Genomic DNA, 22,097 nt, shown 5'->3' with positions numbered 1-22,097 from the left:
AGATCAATGGTCTTGCAATGAGGCCTACTTCAGAATCACTATCATTGTTAGGATAATATTGTATTAGTACACCAGAGTCCTAGCCTAGAAATCTAGGCTTGCCAGGCTACCAGAGTCCTATTCTTGCCTCATTAAATGCCTCAGTGTCCTCCTTTTTGATGTTGTGGAAATGGCCACCCATACCCAGTGCACCACCTCACGTGCCTTGGAGCATGAGCATCGATCAGAATTGGGCTACTAAATGTTTAGAAGGTGACCAAGCAAGGCGACTGGGTGTGCTCCACTGATCTATAATGTTAAGATGAAGTAGTCTTTAGTGATCGGTGGTGTGCACTTACCTGGGGGAAACATGCACTGAACAACCAGTGATGATGGGGATGTTTAGCTGGGAAATTTGGGTCCTGCCATTCATGTGGATGGTGCTTTGACATCTGGATTGCTGCAGACCAAATGCACACCTTTATGGAAATGGTATACCCTAATGGCAAAAGCCTCTTTCAGCAAATATGCTGAAATCAGTAGGGAGGTGGTAGTTTAGTGGTTTAGCTGGGCTATTGGGCATCAGGTAGCCTGAAAGTTGTGGGTTCAGTTCTCAGCTTCAATTGTGAACTCTTGAGCAAGGCACTTCGGAGACAAGGTAGTCCCATGTAAATAATAATCCAACCAACCACATGGGCTAGGAAAGGTTTGAGAAACACAAGGAATCCAAGGTGTCATCTTAGCCTCTTAATTTCCCCGATCTCAGTCCAATCAAGCATCTTATGTTGCCCATCGCCTACATCAGAAGACTTTGATTGAAGATTTGGGAAAGATCTTTTAACTAATGCCTCCCATTCAAGCGTTACTCAAAAGATTCCAATCTTTCATGGATTTTTCCCAAATCTTGTCAGTCTTCTGGTAAAAGAATGGCCTTTGTTTGAAAGGTCTTATTGAAATTCATGTGGTTAGCAATCAAAAGCAAAAGTAGATGGTGTACAAATTACAGTGTTTGGCCCACTGTTAAATTTACTCATACTAGGTGGCTTGTTTGAGTCAGCGGGTCAGTTCAGGACTGTCAACGGTCCACACTAGAGTCAGAGTTGGATATTGACCACATTTTAAACAGCAAGACAAAAAAACAACAACAACAACAACAACAACAAAAACATAATTGAGCAGTAAGGCTTGCATAGCTTTACAAGATTCCAAGGAACTGATTCTTGGCCCATGCCTTGATAGGTCAGAGTTGTTTTGGAGACAAAAGAGGGACGTAAACAATATTAGACAGGTGGTCATATATTAATTGTTGAAGATTGCCCTTAATAAAGTCTCCAATTGAGCTCTCATGCATTTTACAATATGACACTGGGACAGTCCTAAGCCCTCATGAACTTGGCAGAATGCACTTAAAGTCAGTGAGTGTGAACATAGCTATTGGTCTTTAAAAGACTTTGGCAGTGGCCTACTTTTGGTAGGTGAATGGGATTATTGACTAACGGTAATGGTGTCAGTCTACTCAATTGGCTAATCGTTGGTTTTTCAGCTGTTCAATTAGGTATAGTTTATAGTGAACACACACATTATGAAGGCAGTTAAAAAAAAAAAAAAAAAAAAAAAAAATCAATATTCACAGCACCATAGGGTCATTCAAATCACACATCTTGATTAGCAAAGCCTTTCCCCCATATGACAAGTGAGAAGTGAAAAGTAATGCACCAAGCTGAGTGCAAATCTGTTAATGCCATGGTCTCAACAAATTCCAGCAGATTTTTTATTATCACAATTAGTTTCAGTGTCTGGTTATAGCATACAAAAGGACAATTCCTCAATATCCAATATGTTGCTACAGTGTTTGGTTTACCCAATTAAGTTTCCGTAACACTGTCATCTCCTTTGTGCAAACTGCAAAATACCATGTGTTTTTGTTTGCTTCCTTTTGAGGTGTACAGTCAATATATGGCAATCTAAAAGACACATCTTATTCTGAAGTACAATCACATTCAACGCAGCACTGAAGCCTGCCCATTAAATAACAGGTAAGCCTATATGGCACTTGCTTTAAAGTTTGATATGACCACATAGAATAAATACAGTAGCCGCACCCAGTTACTCCATTATTGTCTCCCCTTAGGATCTATTTGGGAAATAATCTAAATATTTGTTTAAAAGCGAAAATATATTAGCAATCTAAAAAGTCTCTGAAGAGTATGCCATGTATTGTGTGGCAACTGACACCGAAACTGTTGACATCTGGAACAGCATTTGTTTATCTGAACTACTGGAGATTATCTTTTTCCAAATAAGCTTGATATGAATGCTTCTGTTGAAGGCCTTGGTGCAGCCGGTGGTCTTAAGTATAAAATAATGTCTTGATGGTAAAAACTTGCAGCATGGTGAGAGATCAACATCCTTAAACCATACACTCCTGGTCACAGTTAATTTACAAAGTCTCCATCTCACAGCAGTCCATCTTGTTCAAAGATAGAGGGTAGCAGAGCAAAGTCAAATGGAGCAAACTTGACTCCTTGGCCACTGTAGAACTTGTTCTGAAACTCAACCCTGAAAAGAGAATAAGAAGCATTATGAGCAAACACTACCATTCGCATTAGCATGCAGTCTACAGAGAGGAGGCACCATATTTACATACAGTGGTGCAGTACTAGCCTAGTTACGGACACTGACATCTCCTTTCAGGGAGTGAGTGTCCAAACTCTATTCACTTTGTGAATGAGTGTGGTTTACCAGGCCAGCGCAGTACTAGCCCCGGGAACCCAGATGAATCTGAGAGTGGATTTGAATGAACTCTGGCAGATGCAGAGGCAGATATCCCGGGTCCAGAAAGTAAAAGTCCTGTCATATAGTCTTTCTACCTACACTTAACACATGGCGATATCACTAACTATCTGATCTACCTGACTGCTAATTAGGATGAGCTGGTTTACTAAATGGTTGGATCAAAATTGTCATGACTTTTACTTTCTGAGCCCGGGGTGTCCGCCTCTGAGCATTTCCATATAAGGCCACATTGCCATTCAAGCCAAAAACACATGACCCAATCATAACCGCTCATCTCAGTATGAGGTGGGCTTTATATGATGACAGACAAAGGAGGACTGTTACCATTTACAACCAATAGCAATGTGTCATTATTAAACGACACAGATTTAAAACCTTTAATTTGCAACAAAGATGTGTTTGCTGTACTTCGGAAAAGATTCAATTAGAGTTTAAAGGTAGGGTTGGAGATCCTGGAAAACGATTCCAGCACAGCTGCATTTTGAAAATACACAGGACAAAAGTCCCAACCCCTTTCTTCAAACTTCCCTCCGAAGCCACGCCTCCAGAGTACAGGAACGTGCCATGCTTGTTCACGAGTGGGAGGGAGGAGCAGATTGCAGTTTGATAGATGCATCAGAATTCAATCATCGTTAACAGTCCGTTCAGTATGATTGGATAGTGTTTTTCCTGGATTGTTCGTTCTAAAGGCCACTAAATCTTTTAATTTGTGTGCCAAAACTTATAATTAATTGGTTGCATTGGGGGTGTGAAGAGTATTTCAAGCAATATGTTCAACAATGCTCCAGAGAGCATGCTCCAAAGATCTCCTACCCCACCTTTAATGTACCAACGTAAGTTTAATTTCACTGCTGGTTATGCCCCTAGGAAATGTCTTGTGAAATGAAAGTGTCCTGAGCAATTCTCAACAGGAAATTGGCTTGGTGTCAGCCAGTACAGTAGTGTGCACAGAACTCACCAGTGCAGTCGCAAAGCATGAAGGAAAGCCGAGAGTCCCTCCATGATCAACAGGATGGAGACGGTAAGCACAGAGAACACGGTGAACGCTGGCACGAGAAACAGCAGGCCGAGTCTGGTGGTCACCCTAAAGCCCACGCGCATCACCATCTGCCACAGGACCTCCGACAGCTCTGAGACACGCAGACAGACAGACAGACAGACAAACACACACACACACACACACACACGCACACACGCACACAACAAAAGCAAATGAACATGACGCTCTGCCACGAGGACAGCTCCTCTGGCACTTGTTGCGGCTTTACCCTCAGCTTCTACAGAACGTTTTGGAGACAGCCCAATGTTAACAGCACTCTGGCAGCGCTTAACTGAAATAAATGGATGTGTGTGCCACGGGTGAATGATGGCATTCAACTCACGGGCATGGGCCAGGCTGAGGGCCCACAGGCGCAGGTAGGACGCTGTGTTGGAGATGCAGCCCAGGCAGTACTCAATGGTGTGGATTGCCTGGTTCATGAACACATCCCCAAAGTCAAACTGCCACACAGGAAAAAAAATAACACAGAAAAACATTGAAGATCATTTATTCTTTGTGCCATTCATCATTTCTGCAAATGGAAGATTATGTTAAGCAACACAACCAGTACTATACAATAGCCAACCAGTATATTTCTGAGACATTGTGTACACTGATTTCATAACTAAGCTGACCAAACACTAATCTTTTTTTTTAGAGCACATGGAAATAACCCCGCATATAATTTGAATGCCATCATGGTTTGCTCAACGCCAGTAGTTCGGAATGAGACATTGCAGTGATTGTTACCTGCTTGGATCCTCCATCTCTACCAGACATGTGGTCACCCTCCTCCTCATCATGAAGCATGGATGGAGACAGGTCCTCCTCACTAACACGCCGGACCCTCTCATAACCCTGAATGACACACACACACGTCAAACACATCACACATATACTCCGGCCCATAAATATAAGTGTAGCAGAAAACAGTACTGTAGAAAACGTACCCTGTGTGCTCCAAGGCTCTTGCCTCCATGATGAAGCCAGTAAAGGTAAAGTGGTTTCCCTAGCAACATCACTGGTACTGACAACAGAGCCACTATTACCAGAAAGATCTGAAGCCCCATCTGCAAAAAAAAAAACATAGCGTTAATAAAAAATCCACCAAAGTATACCTGCTATATTCACTATGTGTTTTGAATGTTTTCTACATGTTGATGTATTTGAATTTGTTACGCTGGATATATCACCCATTATCCTAAACGGATAATGTAGCTGTACCAACACACACACACACACACACACACACACACACACACACACACACACACACACACACACACACACACACACACACACACACACACACACACACACACACACACACACACACACACACAGAAAGTAACATTTCAGTAAGAATATTCTTTGTCTCCTTAATAGTGCCCGCTTCACTGACCTGTCCTGGGTAAAGGGGTGTGGTGTCCCCGCCTTGCATTAGAAACATGTTAATGAAGTGGATCAGGATGCTAGGGGCAGAGCGGGAGTCCCGTGCGGAGTAAGCCAGCCACTTATAGAAGACCATGACCACCAGGTAGCCAAAGAGACAGAGCAGGAAGAGCAGCTCAGGCAGGAAGAGCAGGTAGACTTTATACTTCTGCCGGAAGTGCCTGGATAGAAACATGGTACAGGGATATAAAGAAGTAATTATATCAATGGAGACCACATAAGGACACACTGTGGTAATTCTACCATTGTCTTCTGTTTTGAAGATTTTTTCTAACATTTTTAAACGCAAAGTTCTACAAATATCTACATAACCTCTCATTCATAGGTTGCTCATAGGCAATGAAGATATGTCATGCTGCTTACAACATATAGTATTAATGTTAAGAAGAGAAATGATAGTGTTTGACAAATTTGTAATGGTTTATTTAAGGTATTAAAAGACTCACAGATAATTAACGACACTCAACACCACCCCAAAGGTCATGTGAATGACACCCAAGATGACGGACATCTTCATCTTATAGGAGTTCAGGAAGGACAGACGATTGACAGCTAGATTCCATATCTATGGGTCGACAGAAGCACAAACACAATTTTACTTGTTTCTAATTTAGTATTTTGCAATCAAATTTGTGACTTCAACTCATGAAAAATGAAGATGTTAAAATAATAATTAATAGCAAATTACTATTGTTTATATTGTTTGTATTTTTGTATTTGTTTGTGTTTATTTTTATATGCTTACCGGATCAATTCCAAATGGATAGGGTCCACTGAAAACTCCAGAGATATTTGGATCAAGAGTAAGTAAAGCATTTGTTCTCAAAGTTTCATTCCTTTAAAAGAAGAGAGAAACAGAGAAACGGTGCATGAGATGTCTTGCAACCACCAACATGCAGCTGTTTCAATCCCTGAAATGCTCAATATCAACAATCACACATCTGTGTGTGTGTGTGTGTGTGTGTGTGTGTGTGTGTGTGTGTGTGTGTGTGTGTGTGTGTGCGTGCTTGTGGTTGGTCTTATGCTCACATCCACTGTTGCTCTGTGAACATGGCTCTAACACTCCAGCCTGAGCCGAAGATGTTGAGGGACTTGGAGAAGCAGTCATTGTAGATGAGGCCCGTGTAGATCGAAAAGAGGCCCATCATCAAAATGATATAGCGCCCATCAAAAAAAGTATTCCAAATCTAAGCAAAGAAAACATACCAAAAATATCAGCTCAAAGATCTTCAGTTGTCAGACAAATACCACCAAAAATAGAGGAATACGTTTTGTTTATTCAAATGTTCCAAATACATGCCCAAATCAAGAAGCAACTGACAAATGAAAAGAAAAAAAGTGTGTGAACTCATTTAAAAAAAAGATTAGAGGAATAAGATAAGAGTGAAACAAACATAATTCAAAATCCATAACTTGTGAAAAAGACGGAAAAAAAAAGAGCGGGATAAGCTTCTTACCTCGTTCCCCGAGCGCCTCCGCTTGTGGCTCTTTTCGTTCAGCACCATCCACAGACCGAAGAGCGCCATAATCACACCGTGGCCCAGGTCTCCGAACATGACGGCAAACAGGAAGGGGAACGTGATGATGGTGTAGGGAGCTGTGAGAAAAACACAGAGACAATTAAAGATGTATTTGCCCAAGTGAGTACACAGAGGGACTAATGATGTCACTCAGTATGGACAATGTATAAACAATATACAATACAACATATGGATATCATATATTATATATCATACAATATGGACATTTTACAAAATAGAATCCAAATAATATCCAGACAATATTGTATACGTAGAAAACATATACAAGTAATATACAGACTGCACACAAGGCAAACAATGTACACAAAGGATTCAGAGTTGCATTTTGGTGCATCAGTCTGAGAGCCAAACACAGCATCTCCGTGAGACTAGAGTGGGTGTTCAGACCCTTCAGAGCCTTGTTTGATCTCTGCTGTAGACAGGAACACCCAGGGGAGAGACATCCCCTTCATGGTGTCACGCATGCTCTCCTGTCCTGGACTGCACGCAATACGAGTTCAGCGAGAGTATTTGTAAGGAACCAGATTTTAAGACTCCTATTTTTAAAGCCTCTCCTGCGATAAACTAATGCTATAGAACATAGTTAGAGTTACAGACATACGCGATTTTATAGGTAATGTTTACAGTACATTCAAATCAAATGTCTCCCATGTGAGCCATTCCCAGCATGCTAGCTGATTTGTCCATTGTGCTAAAACCTAGGTAAAATAAACTGCCTACGCGACCTTCCTCTCTTGTGAATATGCTACTTAAATGGGTCATGTCTTTCAGTTGACTCAGAAAAAAAACAATAGCCACGAGAGGCAATGAAAACAGGGAGACGTCAGGCCGAGAGAGTGGGAGAGAGAGAGAGAGAGAGAGAGAGAGAGAGAGAGAGAGAGAGAGAGAGAGAGAGAGAGAGGGGAAACTAATGATTATTAGGCTAGCAGGGGCTGTCGAGGGAACAGATCTTTTGTGCCACTGTCTTCACAAGCTGTGCTGACGCAGTTCAACACATCAGAACTGGGTCACCATGAAAGAGAATGTTACCAAAGGGAGTGATGTGACTTCATGGAACTGGACAGATTACAAATTAAAAAGCCACACATCTCTGTGCCGCAGTGAAGGCATACATTCTGGCTACTGCCACCAAACCATTCTGTTAAACAATAACAAAGTCCGATGGGCCTTTAAGGAACAAGGAACAACTATTATTCCATGCTGAAATGAGAGGGACATGAACCAGGGAGATGGTCAACAACAGTATACATACACAGTAACCACTAACAGCAAATAGCAAATTCCAGTGGGAGTTGTTTCACTCAGTTCCTCCACTGCATGTTCCAGTGCCTGTAAAAAAACGGCGTTCTAGCGTCATTGGTTCCAGTTATATAAAATGGACAAGGCTGAGGGCTGGTGAGAGAGAGAGACACTGGCAGTGTGAGAGTCAATATCTCTTGGTCAGTTCAGTTCACAGGAGACCAGCCTTACGTTCCTAAACGTATAGAGATAACCCTAAAAGCCATCACACTGCCTAGCTTGCAATTCAGAATCAACCGAGTTGAATTACTCCTTCAGCCGCTTCAGGTTGCTTCCCTTCTCCATTCCATCTAGCACCAGCAGGCTTACCTGGGCTCGCTTCTCTGTAGTCGCCAACTCCATACGCCTCCACGATGCTCTGGAAGCCAGAGGTGAACTTGTTGCTTCTGAGGAGGGTTGGGGGTGTGTCATTGCTTGGGATGCGATTGACAAATGAGGGAACAGGAGCGTCGCCTTTTCTCTAAAAAAGAGGAAGGACCAAACATTCAAGAGATGAGCAATGAATGATCCATGTTACTCTGACAAGCTCTCTGAGCAAAAAGCTGTATGGATTTAAAAAAATATTTGGATCAAAGAAAAACAGAAGGACATCATTATTGCATGCTTTACAATGTTGGTTGGGGGGGGGGGGGGTGTCAAAAAATTCCTTTAATTCCTTTGTTTTTATGTTTTCATATTACTAAAAAAAACAAACGAATACACATTTTAAAAAAATCCCATCATGTGAGCACTGAATGCTTAATATGTTGAGTAAATATAAATACGGAAAGTTCAACATAGAAATCACAATTAAGAATATACCAAATGTGTATTTGAATGGCAAAGTGGTTGAATGACAGAGTGGATGGGCGTGGGAGTCCCTCACCGAGCCTTCCTCCAGTGCCCTCCGTAGCTGGGCCAGGTCGCTGACTGGGCACCAGACCTCTGCGATGAGACACTTGTTAGTGACGTCAAAACTGCAGAGGTTGAGGATGTGGTAGATGGCCTTCATCTTCTTCACCTGCACCACCCACGAGAAGGCCGACTCCGAGGCCTTTTGGAGCACCTGCTTCAGGTAGTCCTCTGTGCGGTGCAATACCTATGTGTGGAGAGAGAGAGAAAGAGAGACAAAGACAGAGACAGAGAAATGGTATTTCAGAACTGACTAAGCTTCCAATTATTTGCATGAAAAGGCAGCTGCTCTGAAAACTAATTTGCAAGTCTCAAATGGCACATCATAATATCACTGACATTTTGTTTATTAAAATTTTTTGTTAAGTTTGTTGTTTACACTAATAGCCCACGCAACACAAGCAGAGGGTCCTCCTTACATTATTTAGGTCCTGGATGCGTGTCTTCAGGCTGTCCATCACGTCCGCCCGTTCCTCATCAGTCTCCGGGTGGGGGTAGAGGTGACAGTGGTAACTAGGCAACCAAAACAGGACACCTGAGACTACACTCATTTTGCTACAACACTATTGTCTAGACAAAGGGGAGCTGCAGACAGCTGCAGAGATTCAGACAGATGAATCATGAACATTTTATTTTTCTAACTGGAATATGCGTCAGAGATGAAATTCAGAATAACCAATGTATAAATGACAAATTACACAGTGCTTATGAACTTATTGATGTGAATCAATGACTGAATATCTGTTTATGGCAAAGAACCAACTTGAGACACTCACCAGTCACATATTTTCTGAACTTTTTGGCCAATTTGGTCACCCCAAAACGAGATCAGGAAGACTACATTTTTACTGATCTCACCCTACAAGCAAACAGACACACACAAACATTGAGGTGGGGGAGAGGGTTAACAACAATTAATATAACTAACAATACAATAATTCAAATATAAAAAAAACACATTCAAAGAATATCAGCATCACTTGATTATTTCCTCATTATATTTAATCAGACTTTGTATGTAAATCTTGCTTTGGTTAGTATTTTGCCTTTCAAATTAGGTTGTTGTAAAGACCACAGCCTTATCTCTGGCTTGCTTTCTACTTATTCAACATGGAGGGCTGATATAGAATGCAAATAACTATGCTGAATGGGCAAATAACATGCAAGCTTCTTTATGAGGCATAAATCACCAGATCCATAATACTGTAACGCACCGTGTCAAGGTCAACCAGGCTTTCATCCACCTCGGCGTAGCTGACTATAGTGTAACCTTTACACACCCTCCACAGCATACGCTCAAAGGCTTCCATCTTCACCCTCCGGATCAGGCCAGAAACAAACCTGCAACACAAGGGACCACACTCTCAGGCTGGACATGACAGTGAGTTAGTGTCTACACTATATCAAGACAAAAAACTATTACAAAGTGATGAATGTTTGGTTGCTGCCCTAGAATTTACACCTGAGCTGTTCTTGAGGCATTTTTCAGCCCTTCTGACGTCCGTCTAATGTTAGTGATGTAATTCCATTAGAATCAGTGTATGAATTCATATGAGCAGCACTTTACATGTGTATTATAGCCACTATTCACTTCTATTCTTAGAGTGCATGTCAAGCATACACATAGATTAAAACACATGGATTAACAAATCATTGTGTCATGGTAGAGACAGACAGTGTAAATCGATTAATTCCTGTCTTGCTTATGGTGTCATTTTCAAGTTAAGCGTTAGATGCCATGTGTTGTTATATTAAGGATATTAAGGAAACTTTCTGAATGAGGCATTCACAGTCATGACCCACCCTAGTTTGGCTCCAAGCCTCTGCATGCTGGTGCAGCCAGTCACAGACTCTGTCTCGAGGGAAGGAAACTCCTCATACTGCGGCCCCAGGGCTTCGTGCTGGACCACACAAACACAAGGGACAACCACAGGATTGCACATTCTTCTTATTATTATTAATATTCCTTATTTATGATTGAACAAGAGCCTCAGATAAATAATGAACAGAGTGGCCTACAGTGAACTAACAACAGGGACTGTCCCCCTTGGTGCAATTTGGGATCAAGTGGTTTGCTCAAGGTGGTGGCATGATGATGGCATATGAGATATCACCAAAACTGGTATCTGAACAAATATTTTGCAAGTGTTCCATTTGGAATTCGAGGTCTCTATCCACTACACCATCACGCCACAACACCCAATGTTTACCCCCACTCCATCTCCACCCACTTTACTAGTGTGTTCACTCCTACTCTCCATCTCCACTGGTCAACTCCACTCCTATCGTCCCATTAGAAGAGGAAGCCCACTACCTAATCACACAACAACAGAGCAGTGGAGGTGGAGGTGGAGAGACGGAGACCAAGCTCACCCTGGAGCGGCTGTGCACGAAGGTGCGCGTGATCCGCAGCATATGGGTGTACTCGGTGAGTTCTAGAAGGTTCCGCTCCAGCTTCTCCTTGTTCTTGGTCACCTCACTGAGTTCTACTTCCAGCCTCTGCAGTTGTTCCTAAGAAAAATGTTAAACCAGAGCATCATCACATTCAGGCATCTGTGAATTCCATGGAATGAAACCAAACCCCTAACATAGCTTACACAAGTGTGAATTTGAAAGAACATCTGACTGCATCACACCCCAACACCTTGTTTGGACTAAGTGGTAAACAAAGCATCGAGGAAGCAGCTGAGATCAACATTTCTCAAGAGCCACCTACCATGATCTCCAGGACATGCTTGGGCGCTGGGGCCACTGGACTGTCATCGCACTCAGGAACTGGAATATTTGCTTTCCTGATCTCCCTTAAGACATAGCCTGTGTGAGAGGAGCAACAACATGCAACTCACTAATTATAACAAATAACCACACCATGTTATACATAAGGATGCATTTATCAAATTGCATGTTCATGCAAGCATTTAAACAAAGCTACGCAGGAACCGCAGGTTCATATTTTGACCCTTTGGTTAACCCAGTGAAGTTTCTCCCACCCATATTTTTCAGCATTTTGCTTTAGCAATATAATCAAATCTGCGAGGAGAATCCAGCTCTCATCTAACCTACTGACTGAGGGAGAGCAAAAACTTTGAACTAACAAATTCAATTTCATCTTCTCTATTGAAATGGCAAGATTTATACCACTGTCCTAAAGTAAGCTCTGTGTAGAGAGGGAGCGTGACTATTAGAGTGGACTTCACATAAATAGGAGACAAACAACGCAAAAAGGAAGCTCACAATTCTTTTTATACCATCACATGTGGGGGCCATCATGTAATTTTTGGATGTCAACAACATTAAATAAGCTAGTGAAATATTATTGTGTTGTAAATAACGGTTTAGAATTGAGAATTAAATCTGGCTGATAACATCAGCCATTAAGAGCTGTGTGTAGGCTGTGCAGACAACAAGGGGCAACAACTGGGTAAGTGGGTTCAATGGTTTGCTAGATCATGGAGTGTTGGATTGCAAAGCATGAACATCTCAATTTAACTGGCAGCTCTATTTACATTATAAGCAAAGAAGATAGTATGGCTGGTGTAATTCCGTGGTGGGACATAGGACTGAAATGGCCTTACCCAGAATCCTCTCCATCTCCTCACACCTCTTGATCTCACTGACGAATCGACGCTGGAAGGAGCTGACACTGGGGTTGAGCTGCCACAGGGAAAATCTCATCAATTATCTCATCAATATGGTAATGGCTATGTAGAACACATGCTCGTTCAACTGCTCTCCGTTTCCAACACACATGGAGAACAAGCGTTCAGGTGCACTCACAGTGACAATTGCGCCTATTACCTGGTCTAATTTAAGATGACAAAACAGTCATGACTGTTTGACATTTTTGGGGTGAAGAAAATACACTTTCTATCCATCAATTCCAGACGATCAAAGGCTTCATCACTCACTCAGAATGAAAAATAAGTGAGACAGCACCAAGGCTACCTCCTCAACCTGGACACTAACATAGACGTTATTTGGATTTGAGTTAACTTTAAATCTACCTATAGTACTAAGAATTTAACATCTCTCCAGTGTACATTTGAAAAAAAGTAGCCGAAATGTTAGTGACACTACGGCGGATTGGCTTGTTGCTTGGCAAGCTACCATTTATGCAAAGCTTGTCTATGAATAATGCAGTGTAACTGATGGTGTAGCTGGCTAGATTTTAAAAATAGCCCTCTTCACAATGTCCCAATTCTGCAGAATTCCTGTAGTACAAATGGTAAGTTGCTCTGTGACCCGAAACGCACCCTCTCTATCTGTCAAGTCAATAGCCTGCTGCTGTAGGCAGTATGAAAAAATAAAAGGCTTTTAACATCTTAACAGGCTATTTAACAAGTTTGTTCTAGGTTTTTTCCTACAAGCAATTGATCCAATTCAATGTCATTAACTCCAATGGACATTAGCTCAACTGACACATTGACCATTACAGGACAGGTCAGTTTCAGGTCTTTGAGTGTCTGTGTCCCTCACATAGGCCTACACAAACTCAGCCAGAGAAAGTGCATGTAACATAACCAAAGATGAAAGTGACAGAACAGTTAGGCTACTTTGCATTTGTGCGTTATTTTCATCAGATTAAGAGAGCAGAATGGCCGATGGGGCACTGCCTAGTCCCACACAAAATGCAATATCCGTAAATGCATGTTTAAGGACCTAGAAAAAGACTCCTGATATGGCATTAACAGTAGCCTAAGCAAGTGTTGAAATGGGCGAAAAGATAACATTGTCTGTAGCCTAGGCCTCTGCAAGGGTACTTACATCTCGGAATTCAACCAGACCCATTTCTCCAAGCTCGCTGATGCAGTCGTACGCTGAGCCGGACTGCAGAAACAACTGCGCCAAGCACATCTCTTCACTCCGAAATCCCGACCCCATCTTATCTCCCGTTTATCAGCCACCTTGCTGGCCAAGTCCGCCTTCGGCCTTCTGAATTTACAAAGCAGGCAACCCTGTAAGAATAACATTTGGCATGAAACTGACAAGAATCAATGACATTTGTTTGCCACAAGACCATAATAAGCTTTGCCGTAGAGTCTGTTCGCTAAGAACATCTCTTTCTTGTCTGACAATGCAGGCTGTGTCGGCTACATCAGGCGCAGCCTATATTTAGATGCACATTCGAATTACTGAGATCTTTGTAAAATGTTCGCTAAAACGTTTAAAAAGCTTCAATTTTACGCAGCAATGAAACATTAGGTATTGCTTACCACCGGCTTACCTATCGGACACGATAGCAAAGTGACACGCCGTTGTGGTGGTGGACTACCTTTAATAGATGTCTAGCCATTCAGAGAGGTCCAGGCGATAATCTCCGAGGATCCGCGACCATGCGAATAGCAACTACGTTTACATTCTACCTAACGACTGAATAAATGCAGAGTTCTTGCGGTTTCTTATTCCGAAAAGCCGAAGTCAACCCCTTATGTCTTTAAACCATTCACTCTGCCAGCTAGTGTCACAGACGGCTCTCATGGGTTGCCAAATGCCATTCCGTTGTTCCTCCCTTTCACAGAGCCAGACATGGCCTGAATCCCTATGCGAAGGAATAGCGGGTGTACATCATACAAATCGGTCACTGGAATGAGACCACCATATTATATAATTATATAATTCATCCGTTACAAAATCAACGTAAGCACTGGCGTTCTAATTTAAAAATAACCATTCAATCATAATATGATAGAGACATTGTGGGCTTCTCCCCACTGAATATGCATTCACGTGCGTAAAGGCCTAACGTTATAATATCTGGCCTATCAAGCTACTGAATATTATTTAGGGGATTTTCTTTCATTCTTCAATGGCAAGCAATAACTTTAAAAAACGCCTTGTGTTGCACGATTCAAGCAGGGGATTAATCAGTGTATGGCAACCATCGACCCTTTATTTTTCAATACCCAGTTTCTGAAAAGGGACAAGCCATCTGCCCTGCCTTTGTTTGAAGATGTGCAGACCTCTATAAAAAAATACCAGCATGTACCAGTAAGTCCTGGCTCTAAAGAAGTAACTTGGCCTGCCTTGTGTCTGTCTTTCATTGACTCCTATAATGATTCACTGGCACATTTGGACTTGTGAGATCCCTATGCAAATGCTCTCTTTGTCCTTCACTTGGTACAGATGAGCACATTTTTCCTTGGAGCCTAATTCTTAAGAGGGGCACACTGGTCAGGGACTGAGGACTTAGCCAAGGAAACTATGAGGCAAAACATTTCAATGACTGGATGTTCTACGACAGCTCCAAATGAGCTGTCAATGTAGAGTGAATAGCATACTATGTGGTGGTTTTGGTGTATCTGTCATATGCTTTCAGTAAGGGCCAAAAGCTGAGTGGAACTGTTTCTTACCGTCAAGGCATAATGGTGTTGGATCTTCCTGGTGCCCCAAATCAAGCCACCCTTTCAGCTCAACCAGAAATGTCATACAGCAGTCATAAAGACTGTTTATGATATCTTGTACTGTGCACCATCCATAAATAGTTCAACTGTGTGGGCACAATTTAAGCAGCTAGGAATGTTCGCTGCATGTTAGGAATATGGTTACATTGTACAGGCTGTTTATATCTACTGGTCATAAAATATGTGTTTACATTTTGTTCTAGAAGAAACTTCACAAGAACTCACATACCATAGCATCGTCAGTATAAAAAACAAAGTGATATGTAGTAGGTATTTCTAAATAGCAATGAACAATCTAGTAAGCCACTATCTGTTGAGCAGGGTGTATAACACATGAAACATTACAACTGTTCAGTGGAATAATCAACTGAACACACAAATGTAACGTTGCCTTTTAATTGGGCAATATTCAAGATAAGCATAAGACCTTCGATAAGAAACAATATTGACCAGCATAAACATTATAAACATATTCTTAGGTTTATTTAGAAATTATGCCCTGAAAAAAAGAGATGGTTTCGCCACATATGCGTCAACTGTGCGAGAGCATTTGATACAAATGGTCTCCCTCTGTTCTTGACTCTGATGCTTGTAGATGCATTGCACCATCACTCAAACTGTTGAAACTCTGACTAAACTGTGGATGATAAATGACCCATTTCAGCTTTTGCTCTAACTCTGCACATTTAGGCTTCCTTCAGCCTGGACAAAACGTGCAGTAGCCTTGTGGGTGTGGACAGTTCCATGCGTCCTCTCCTCGGCGACGGTCACCTGAGGCTCTGGGCCAGCCGGTTGAGTTCCTGCGAGAGGGCCGTGACCGTGTCCAGAATCTTCTGCTTGTCCGCCTCCTCCAGGCGCTCGCCGCAGCGCTGGGCGAACCTGTCCGGGTGCCAGATGGTCTGCTGTCTCTTCAGAAGCTTCCGGAAGGCCGGCACGTCGGCCCGGTCGACGCCGTGCAGCATGACCTCCAGCATCTCCGGCACGGAGCCGTGCGGGGCCGGCCAGGGGACGTCCGAGTAGCTCAGGCGCTTCTGCGAGGCGCCGGCCGAGCCGAAGGTGCGCTCGCAGCGCTCGTCGTAGCGCTTCTTCTTGCCCAGCCGCGTCTCCTCCTGCTTGCGCGCCGCCCGCTCCAGGTACTCCTGGTGCTCCCTCTGCAGGCGCTCCAGATGCTCCTTGTGGCTGCGTTGCTCCTCTTCCGTCGGACCCTGTCTCCTCTTCCGGCCAACCATCCCCGCGGCCGCCCGCTGGGCACGGGCCCGCTGCTGTGCTATGTACTCCAGGCGGATGCGGTCTGCCCAGTCCATGAAGTCCTCCTCGGTGTCCTCTTCGTCCTTGTCATTAGCCTGGAAATCATCTGGAGCTGGCAGAGAAAGTGAGACAAAAAACATTTCACAAGTGATTCTGTAGAGTACAAAGTCGTTATCGGAATCAATTTGTCAAAATTAAGGTCAAAGGGTGAAATGACTGTTCTGAACACTGCAGTCAAAATACAATGCAACACATTCGCTCAACCACCTAAAATTATATTTAATTATAGTGCATGAAAATGCACTATATTGTTCTTCCTAGGTTTCTTATTACAGTGCATGAAAATGCACTGTACTGTTCTTCCTAGGCTTCTTCTTCTTCTTATTCTTCTTCTTCTAACGCATTTAATGCAGCTTCAACCGTTTAACGTCGAAACTTCATTCAAACTTTGTAACGTAGGTCTTGCTTAGGACACCCGTGCTATTTATTTTTCAACTTTGTAACTTTTATACTTTTTAAACTATAAATTAAAAACTATTAAAATTTCCCCATAGACTTAACATTGTGATTATGACATCATAATAGGGCAATTAGAATCTTCTGCCAGGTGGCCAGGCCAGCTGCAGCAGCTCTCTCTCTCTCTCAGGCTTTAAGCATACATTCTCTGTGAAGACTACATATACCTGTTAAACTGTTTCCTCTGTCCACAACTGTTTCAAAATAAAAGTCCTCACTGCAATAATACACTATTAAATCATTTAACCATTGAAACTACTAATCTATTTAACTGTTCAACCATTCCCACTGTCAGTTATCATCAACTATGCCTCCAGTCAACTACATGAGACCTCCATGTACCTAGCAACCAACATAGCAACCATTAAAATTAAGCGTTTATGACCGTTTCCATAGCAACCAACATGATTTTACTACAGTAACTTCTTTATTCCTGATAGTGGCAGCCATGGATACCCTATTAACAAATGTTTCAAAATAAAAGTCCTCAGTAGCAAGTTAGCTAGTTAGCATAGTTAGCATTGTTAGCATAGGTAGCATTTTTAGCATAACTGCAAAAAATCATCAACTAAGTCAGCTAATCAACCTGGTTAGCATTATTAGCAAATTTAACATTGTTAGCATAGTTAGCATTTTTAGCATTACTGCTAGAAATCATCGGTTAAGTTAGCTAATCAACCTGGTTAGCATTGTTAATAAAGTTAGCATTGCTAGCATAATTAGCATTTTTAGCGTAACTGCTAGAAATCATTACCTAAGTTAGCTAATCAACATTTTAACATGAATAGAAATCATTAGTTAAGTTAGAGCTGGAATGTTTCATCTTTAAACTGTCTACCTTCACACTATCAACTCTCTGTAAACTATGCAACCACCATGTTTACCCTAGCTACACCTTAGTAACCATATCTACATTATCTATCTATTTTTGCATTTTCATGCACTGGTAATTCCTTGGAATTGCATTTCTAGTTATTAATCCAACTTCTTCTAACGCTCGCAATTCAGCTTGAACCGTTTAACGTAGAAACTTGATTCAAACGTTGCTACGTAGGTCTTACTAAGGAGACCTGTGCAATATATTTTTCAACTTTGTAACTTTTATACTTTTTAAACTGTAAATTAAAAACTATTTAACATTTCCCCATAGACTTAACATTGCTCATTATGACATCACGGCAGCAATTAGAATGTTACGCCAGGTGGCCAGTCCAGGTGCAGCAGCTCTCTCTCTCTCTCTCTCTCTCTCAGGCTCTTGAGACCACATTTTCTGTTCCCCTGTATCAACTGTATCAACATAAGTCTTCCTAATTCCATCCAACTTTCTATCCATTCATCTTCTTCAAACCATTCACTCATCCACCCATTCTAAACAGTCTGCCTATCAACATCAATTAGACGATCTACATTCAACTTTTAAACAATCTACTCTGTCTCAGGCTCAGGTATCTCTACACTCTGTCTCTCTTAAGACTAGCCAGTTAAATTGATTACACCTGTATCTGTATCCACTACTCTCAGTAGAGAGCTGTGTCTCTCCATTCTACAAGAATATAAGGCACATTCCATCCAACTTTCTATCCATTCATCTTCTTCAGACCATTCACTCATCCACCCATTAAACTGTCTATCAACATCCATTAAACTCTCTGTCTATCAACATTAATTAGACTACATTCAACTTTTAAATTATTTACTCTGTCTCAGGCTTCAAGCATATACACTCTGGTTCTCTTAAGACTAGCCAGTTAAATTGATTACACCTGTATCAACTGTCAGTTTCTCTGGCTATAAGCATACAATCTCTCTGAAGACTACATATCCTGTTAACTGTTTCCTCTGTCCACAACTGTTTCAAAATGAAAGTCCTCACTGCAATAATACACTATTAAATCATTTAACCACTGAAACTACTCAACTATTGAACTGTTCAACCATTCCAACTGTCAGTTATCATCCACTATGCCTCCAGTCAACTACATGAAACCTCCATGTACCTAGCAACCAACATAGCAACCATTAAAATTAAGTGTTTATGACCGTTTCCATAGCAACCAACATGATTATACTGCAGTAACTTCTTGTTTCCTGATAGTGGCCACCATGGATACCCTAGCAACAAATGTTTCAAAATAAAAGAACTCACTAGCAAGTTAGCTTGTTAGCATGGTTAGCATAGTTAGCATTGTTAGCATAGTTAGCATTTTTAGCATAACTGTAAAAAATCATCAACTAAGTTAGCTAATCAACCTGGTTAGCATAGTTAGCAAATTTAGCATAGTTAGCATTTTTAGCATTACTGCTAGAAATCATCGGTTAAGTTAGCTAATCAACCTGGTTAGCATTGTTAGTAAAGTAAGCATTGCTAGCATAATAAGCATTTTTAGTGTAACTGCTAGAAATCATTAGCTAAGTTAGCTAATCAACATTTTAACATGAATAGAAATCATTAGTTAAGTTAGAACTGGAACGTTTCATCTTTAAACTGTCTACCTTCACACTATCAACTCTCTGTAAACTATGCAACCACCATGTTTACCCTAGCTACACCTTAGTAACCATATCTACATTATCTATCTATTTTTGCATTTTCATGCACTGGTAATTCCTTGGAATTGCATTTCTAGTTTAATCTCAAAAGCAACTTTTTGAACAAAATGCCCTGTGTTGTACTGTACTACTGACAGTTAATGTGCAGCCGTGGCCTACTGGTCAGGGCTTCGAGCTTATAACCGGAGGGTTGCTGGTTCGAACCCCGACCAGTCCACGGCTGAAATGCCCTTGAGCAAGGCACCTCACCCCTCACTGCTCCCTGAGCGCTTCTGTATGAAGGCACTGCTCCAGGTTAGTGTGTGCTTCACCTCACTGTGTGCTGTGTGTGGATAAATGCGGAGACCAAATTCCTTGTATACGCATGTATACAGGGCCAATAAGCCTGATTTCATTTGATGACACTGATATTTCACTTGTGGTTTTGTAGTTTGTGTTATGGAGGTGTGGAGACTGAATAAAAAGGAGAGAGTATCTGTTCTGAGTCCTGATGCCATCTGTAAGCAAAAACGGTGCTTGAAAGTTTCTCCAGGGACAATGGCCCTTGTAATGTAATTAACATATGTAAGGCGCTTTGGATAAATGAATAAATAGAAATAAATGTAAATATGTGTGTGTGTGTGTGTGTGTGTGTGTGTGTGTGTGTGTGTGTGTGTGTGTGTGTGTGTGTGTGTGATGTAAAAGTACCAAATATTTTTATTTCACCAGAGCAAAATTAAACTCATGTGTTTCTCAGTGTGAAGTTCAATCTAGTTTGAGTCGCCTAAAGCAACAGTACTACCACTGATGAAAGTTGGGCTGGTCAGCTTAGTTGTTGGCTTACCGTCATATCTGCCAAACATCTCACTGAACTCATCATGGCATTCCCCCATCAGTTTCTCCTTCCATTCTCTTTCTGCATTCCTCTCAGGTTGAGATGGCCCTCCTTTCTGTGCTTTCTGAAGACAGAACACATTTGAGCAATGTTTATCCCGATTAACCAAGGACAGTGACTGAAATAATGTCAACTAAAGACAAACGTTAGGTCTGACTTTTTTCACATGCTCTTGTGAATTGTTACATAGGCTACTGATACTCACCGTACCAAACTTCACCCATTCAAGCATATCCCGAGGAGTTACGCCAGTTTTATTAGGTACATCCAATGCGTCGGGGCAGTTTTCGCGGAGGGGGACAACCAAGTCATCATACGCTGTTGATGGAGAAATTAAAGGACATAAATATAAGCTACGACACTTGCACTTGCACCAACACTGACATTCTGTAAAGTGACAGTTCCTGACCTCTTTTCCCGTGCTTTAGAGCTCTTTTGACGGCCGCATGTAGGGCAGTGTTTCCATTTTTGTCTTTCTGGAGGGGATCAGCTCCATGCTTCAACAAGAGCCTGAGAATGGCATCATCCCCATCACAACATACTAGATGGAGAGGAGTCCTCATCCTTTTACCTTGTGAAAAGTTGGGCGTGAGGTCAGAATGTTTCCGAAGGTAGGACTTCAACTTTAAAAGGCGTCCTTCCTCCACATACCTCCATAATCTCTTTTGTCGACGCGACACCATCTTTTAAAATAGAATAGCTGATATTGGAATTATTAAATGTCACCTAAAGTCTTGTAGAACTAGTACATTTATTTGAACAGAGAACATTACGCGTTCAGTATCCTAGGTGTGTTTACATCTGCTAACACAACACGGACAAATATAAGTGTTACAATAACAGGAAGGTCGTCCTGCCACTAAAAACTCCTGAAAATACAAACACTGATAGCTCTTTTGTTCCGCTGCAGTCTATGATTTACCAGCAGGTGTCGCGGTTCCCTTATTTTTCACCAGTCAGTGTCACCTTTTTCTGTCACATTATTCTGGCCAAGAGGCTTGAAGCCCATTTCCAATATCTCTAAAATAGGATTGCTAATTGGTCATGGATGTGTATTTCTTTGGAATTGAGTTAACAACTGCATTTAAAAAATTTTTTATGAGATGTCCACACTTCTGAAAGCAATCAGCATTTTCCAGACCCACTCTGAATCAACAAGATTTGAAGTAAAAAAAAAAAAAAAAAGGGGGGGGGGGGGGTAGTCAGAGGCAATGAGATGGGCTACCATTCTCCTTATTGTGTGTATTGTGTATATTGTGTAATATATTATTTTCAGGTAAAACATTTTTTTTGTTGCTTCCATAGGCCTATCACAAGGCAACTTGCCTAGCCTACCACTTTCCAGGTCAGATGGGTAGCCTACAGTCTTACAGATAGGGCGTGAGTGATTTGGGTACATTTCTAACACCAGTAGAAAGGTGAAAATGATTTTTCCTCCCTGAAATAAGCAATTATTCAGGAAAGAACCAGCACCCATCATGACATTTGAGCTCTGTATTTCAGGTTGTCCT

At 41.7% G+C, this 22,097-nt stretch overlaps 2 protein-coding genes across 3 annotated transcripts; both read right to left on the bottom strand.

Annotated features, from left to right (window-relative positions):
- Positions 1-1,736: 1,736 nt before the first annotated feature.
- atp6v0a2a (ATPase H+ transporting V0 subunit a2a) lies at positions 1,737-14,484 on the bottom strand. 2 transcript variants are annotated; one of them, XM_062517144.1, is made up of 21 exons: positions 14,211-14,484; positions 13,762-13,952; positions 12,573-12,651; positions 11,714-11,811; positions 11,371-11,508; positions 10,801-10,898; positions 10,212-10,338; positions 9,774-9,856; positions 9,417-9,510; positions 8,972-9,184; positions 8,416-8,566; positions 6,724-6,863; positions 6,296-6,453; positions 6,012-6,102; positions 5,713-5,831; positions 5,217-5,427; positions 4,765-4,884; positions 4,565-4,672; positions 4,158-4,275; positions 3,734-3,905; positions 1,737-2,538 (listed from the first exon to the last, which is right to left on the bottom strand). In XM_062517144.1, the coding sequence occupies exons 2-21, from the start codon at positions 13,876-13,878 to the stop codon at positions 2,436-2,438; spliced, it is 2,538 nt and encodes an 845-aa protein (XP_062373128.1). In that variant the 5' UTR covers positions 13,879-13,952; positions 14,211-14,484; the 3' UTR covers positions 1,737-2,435. The 2 variants fall into 2 exon arrangements, with proteins under 2 accessions (XP_062373128.1, XP_062373127.1); XM_062517143.1 differs by having other exon boundaries at positions 14,222-14,484.
- A 1,294-nt stretch (positions 14,485-15,778) lies between these two features.
- nfkbil1 (nuclear factor of kappa light polypeptide gene enhancer in B-cells inhibitor-like 1) lies at positions 15,779-21,395 on the bottom strand. The gene is made up of 4 exons (XM_062517152.1): positions 20,996-21,395; positions 20,792-20,904; positions 20,536-20,650; positions 15,779-16,758 (listed from the first exon to the last, which is right to left on the bottom strand). Exons 1-4 carry the CDS (start codon positions 21,267-21,269, stop codon positions 16,166-16,168), a joined length of 1,095 nt encoding a protein of 364 aa, XP_062373136.1. The 5' UTR covers positions 21,270-21,395; the 3' UTR covers positions 15,779-16,165.
- Positions 21,396-22,097: the final 702 nt, after the last annotated feature.

Source organism: Sardina pilchardus, chromosome 16 (genome assembly GCF_963854185.1).
Source record: "Sardina pilchardus chromosome 16, fSarPil1.1, whole genome shotgun sequence".
NCBI classification, from domain to species: Eukaryota; Metazoa; Chordata; class Actinopteri; order Clupeiformes; family Clupeidae; genus Sardina; species Sardina pilchardus.
This window is presented reverse-complemented; position numbering and strand designations above follow the sequence as displayed.

Excerpts from the sequence above, each read along its gene's own strand:
- atp6v0a2a (XM_062517144.1), bottom strand. The coding sequence starts at position 13,878 with ATGGGGTCGGGATTTCGGAGTGAAGAGATGTGCTTGGCGCAGTTGTTT. Across the intron at positions 9,185-9,416 it reads GCATCCAGGACCTAAATAAT|GTATTGCACCGCACAGAGGA; the intron begins GTAAGGAGGACC and ends CTCCACACATAG. Across the intron at positions 2,539-3,733 it reads CATGCTTTGCGACTGCACTG|GGTTGAGTTTCAGAACAAGT; the intron begins GTGAGTTCTGTG and ends TTCTCTTTTCAG.
- nfkbil1 (XM_062517152.1), bottom strand. The coding sequence starts at position 21,269 with ATGGTGTCGCGTCGACAAAAGAGATTATGGAGGTATGTGGAGGAAGGA. Across the intron at positions 20,905-20,995 it reads TCTAAAGCACGGGAAAAGAG|CGTATGATGACTTGGTTGTC; the intron begins GTCAGGAACTGT and ends CTCCATCAACAG. Across the intron at positions 16,759-20,535 it reads GATGTTTGGCAGATATGACG|CTCCAGATGATTTCCAGGCT; the intron begins GTAAGCCAACAA and ends TTTCTCTGCCAG.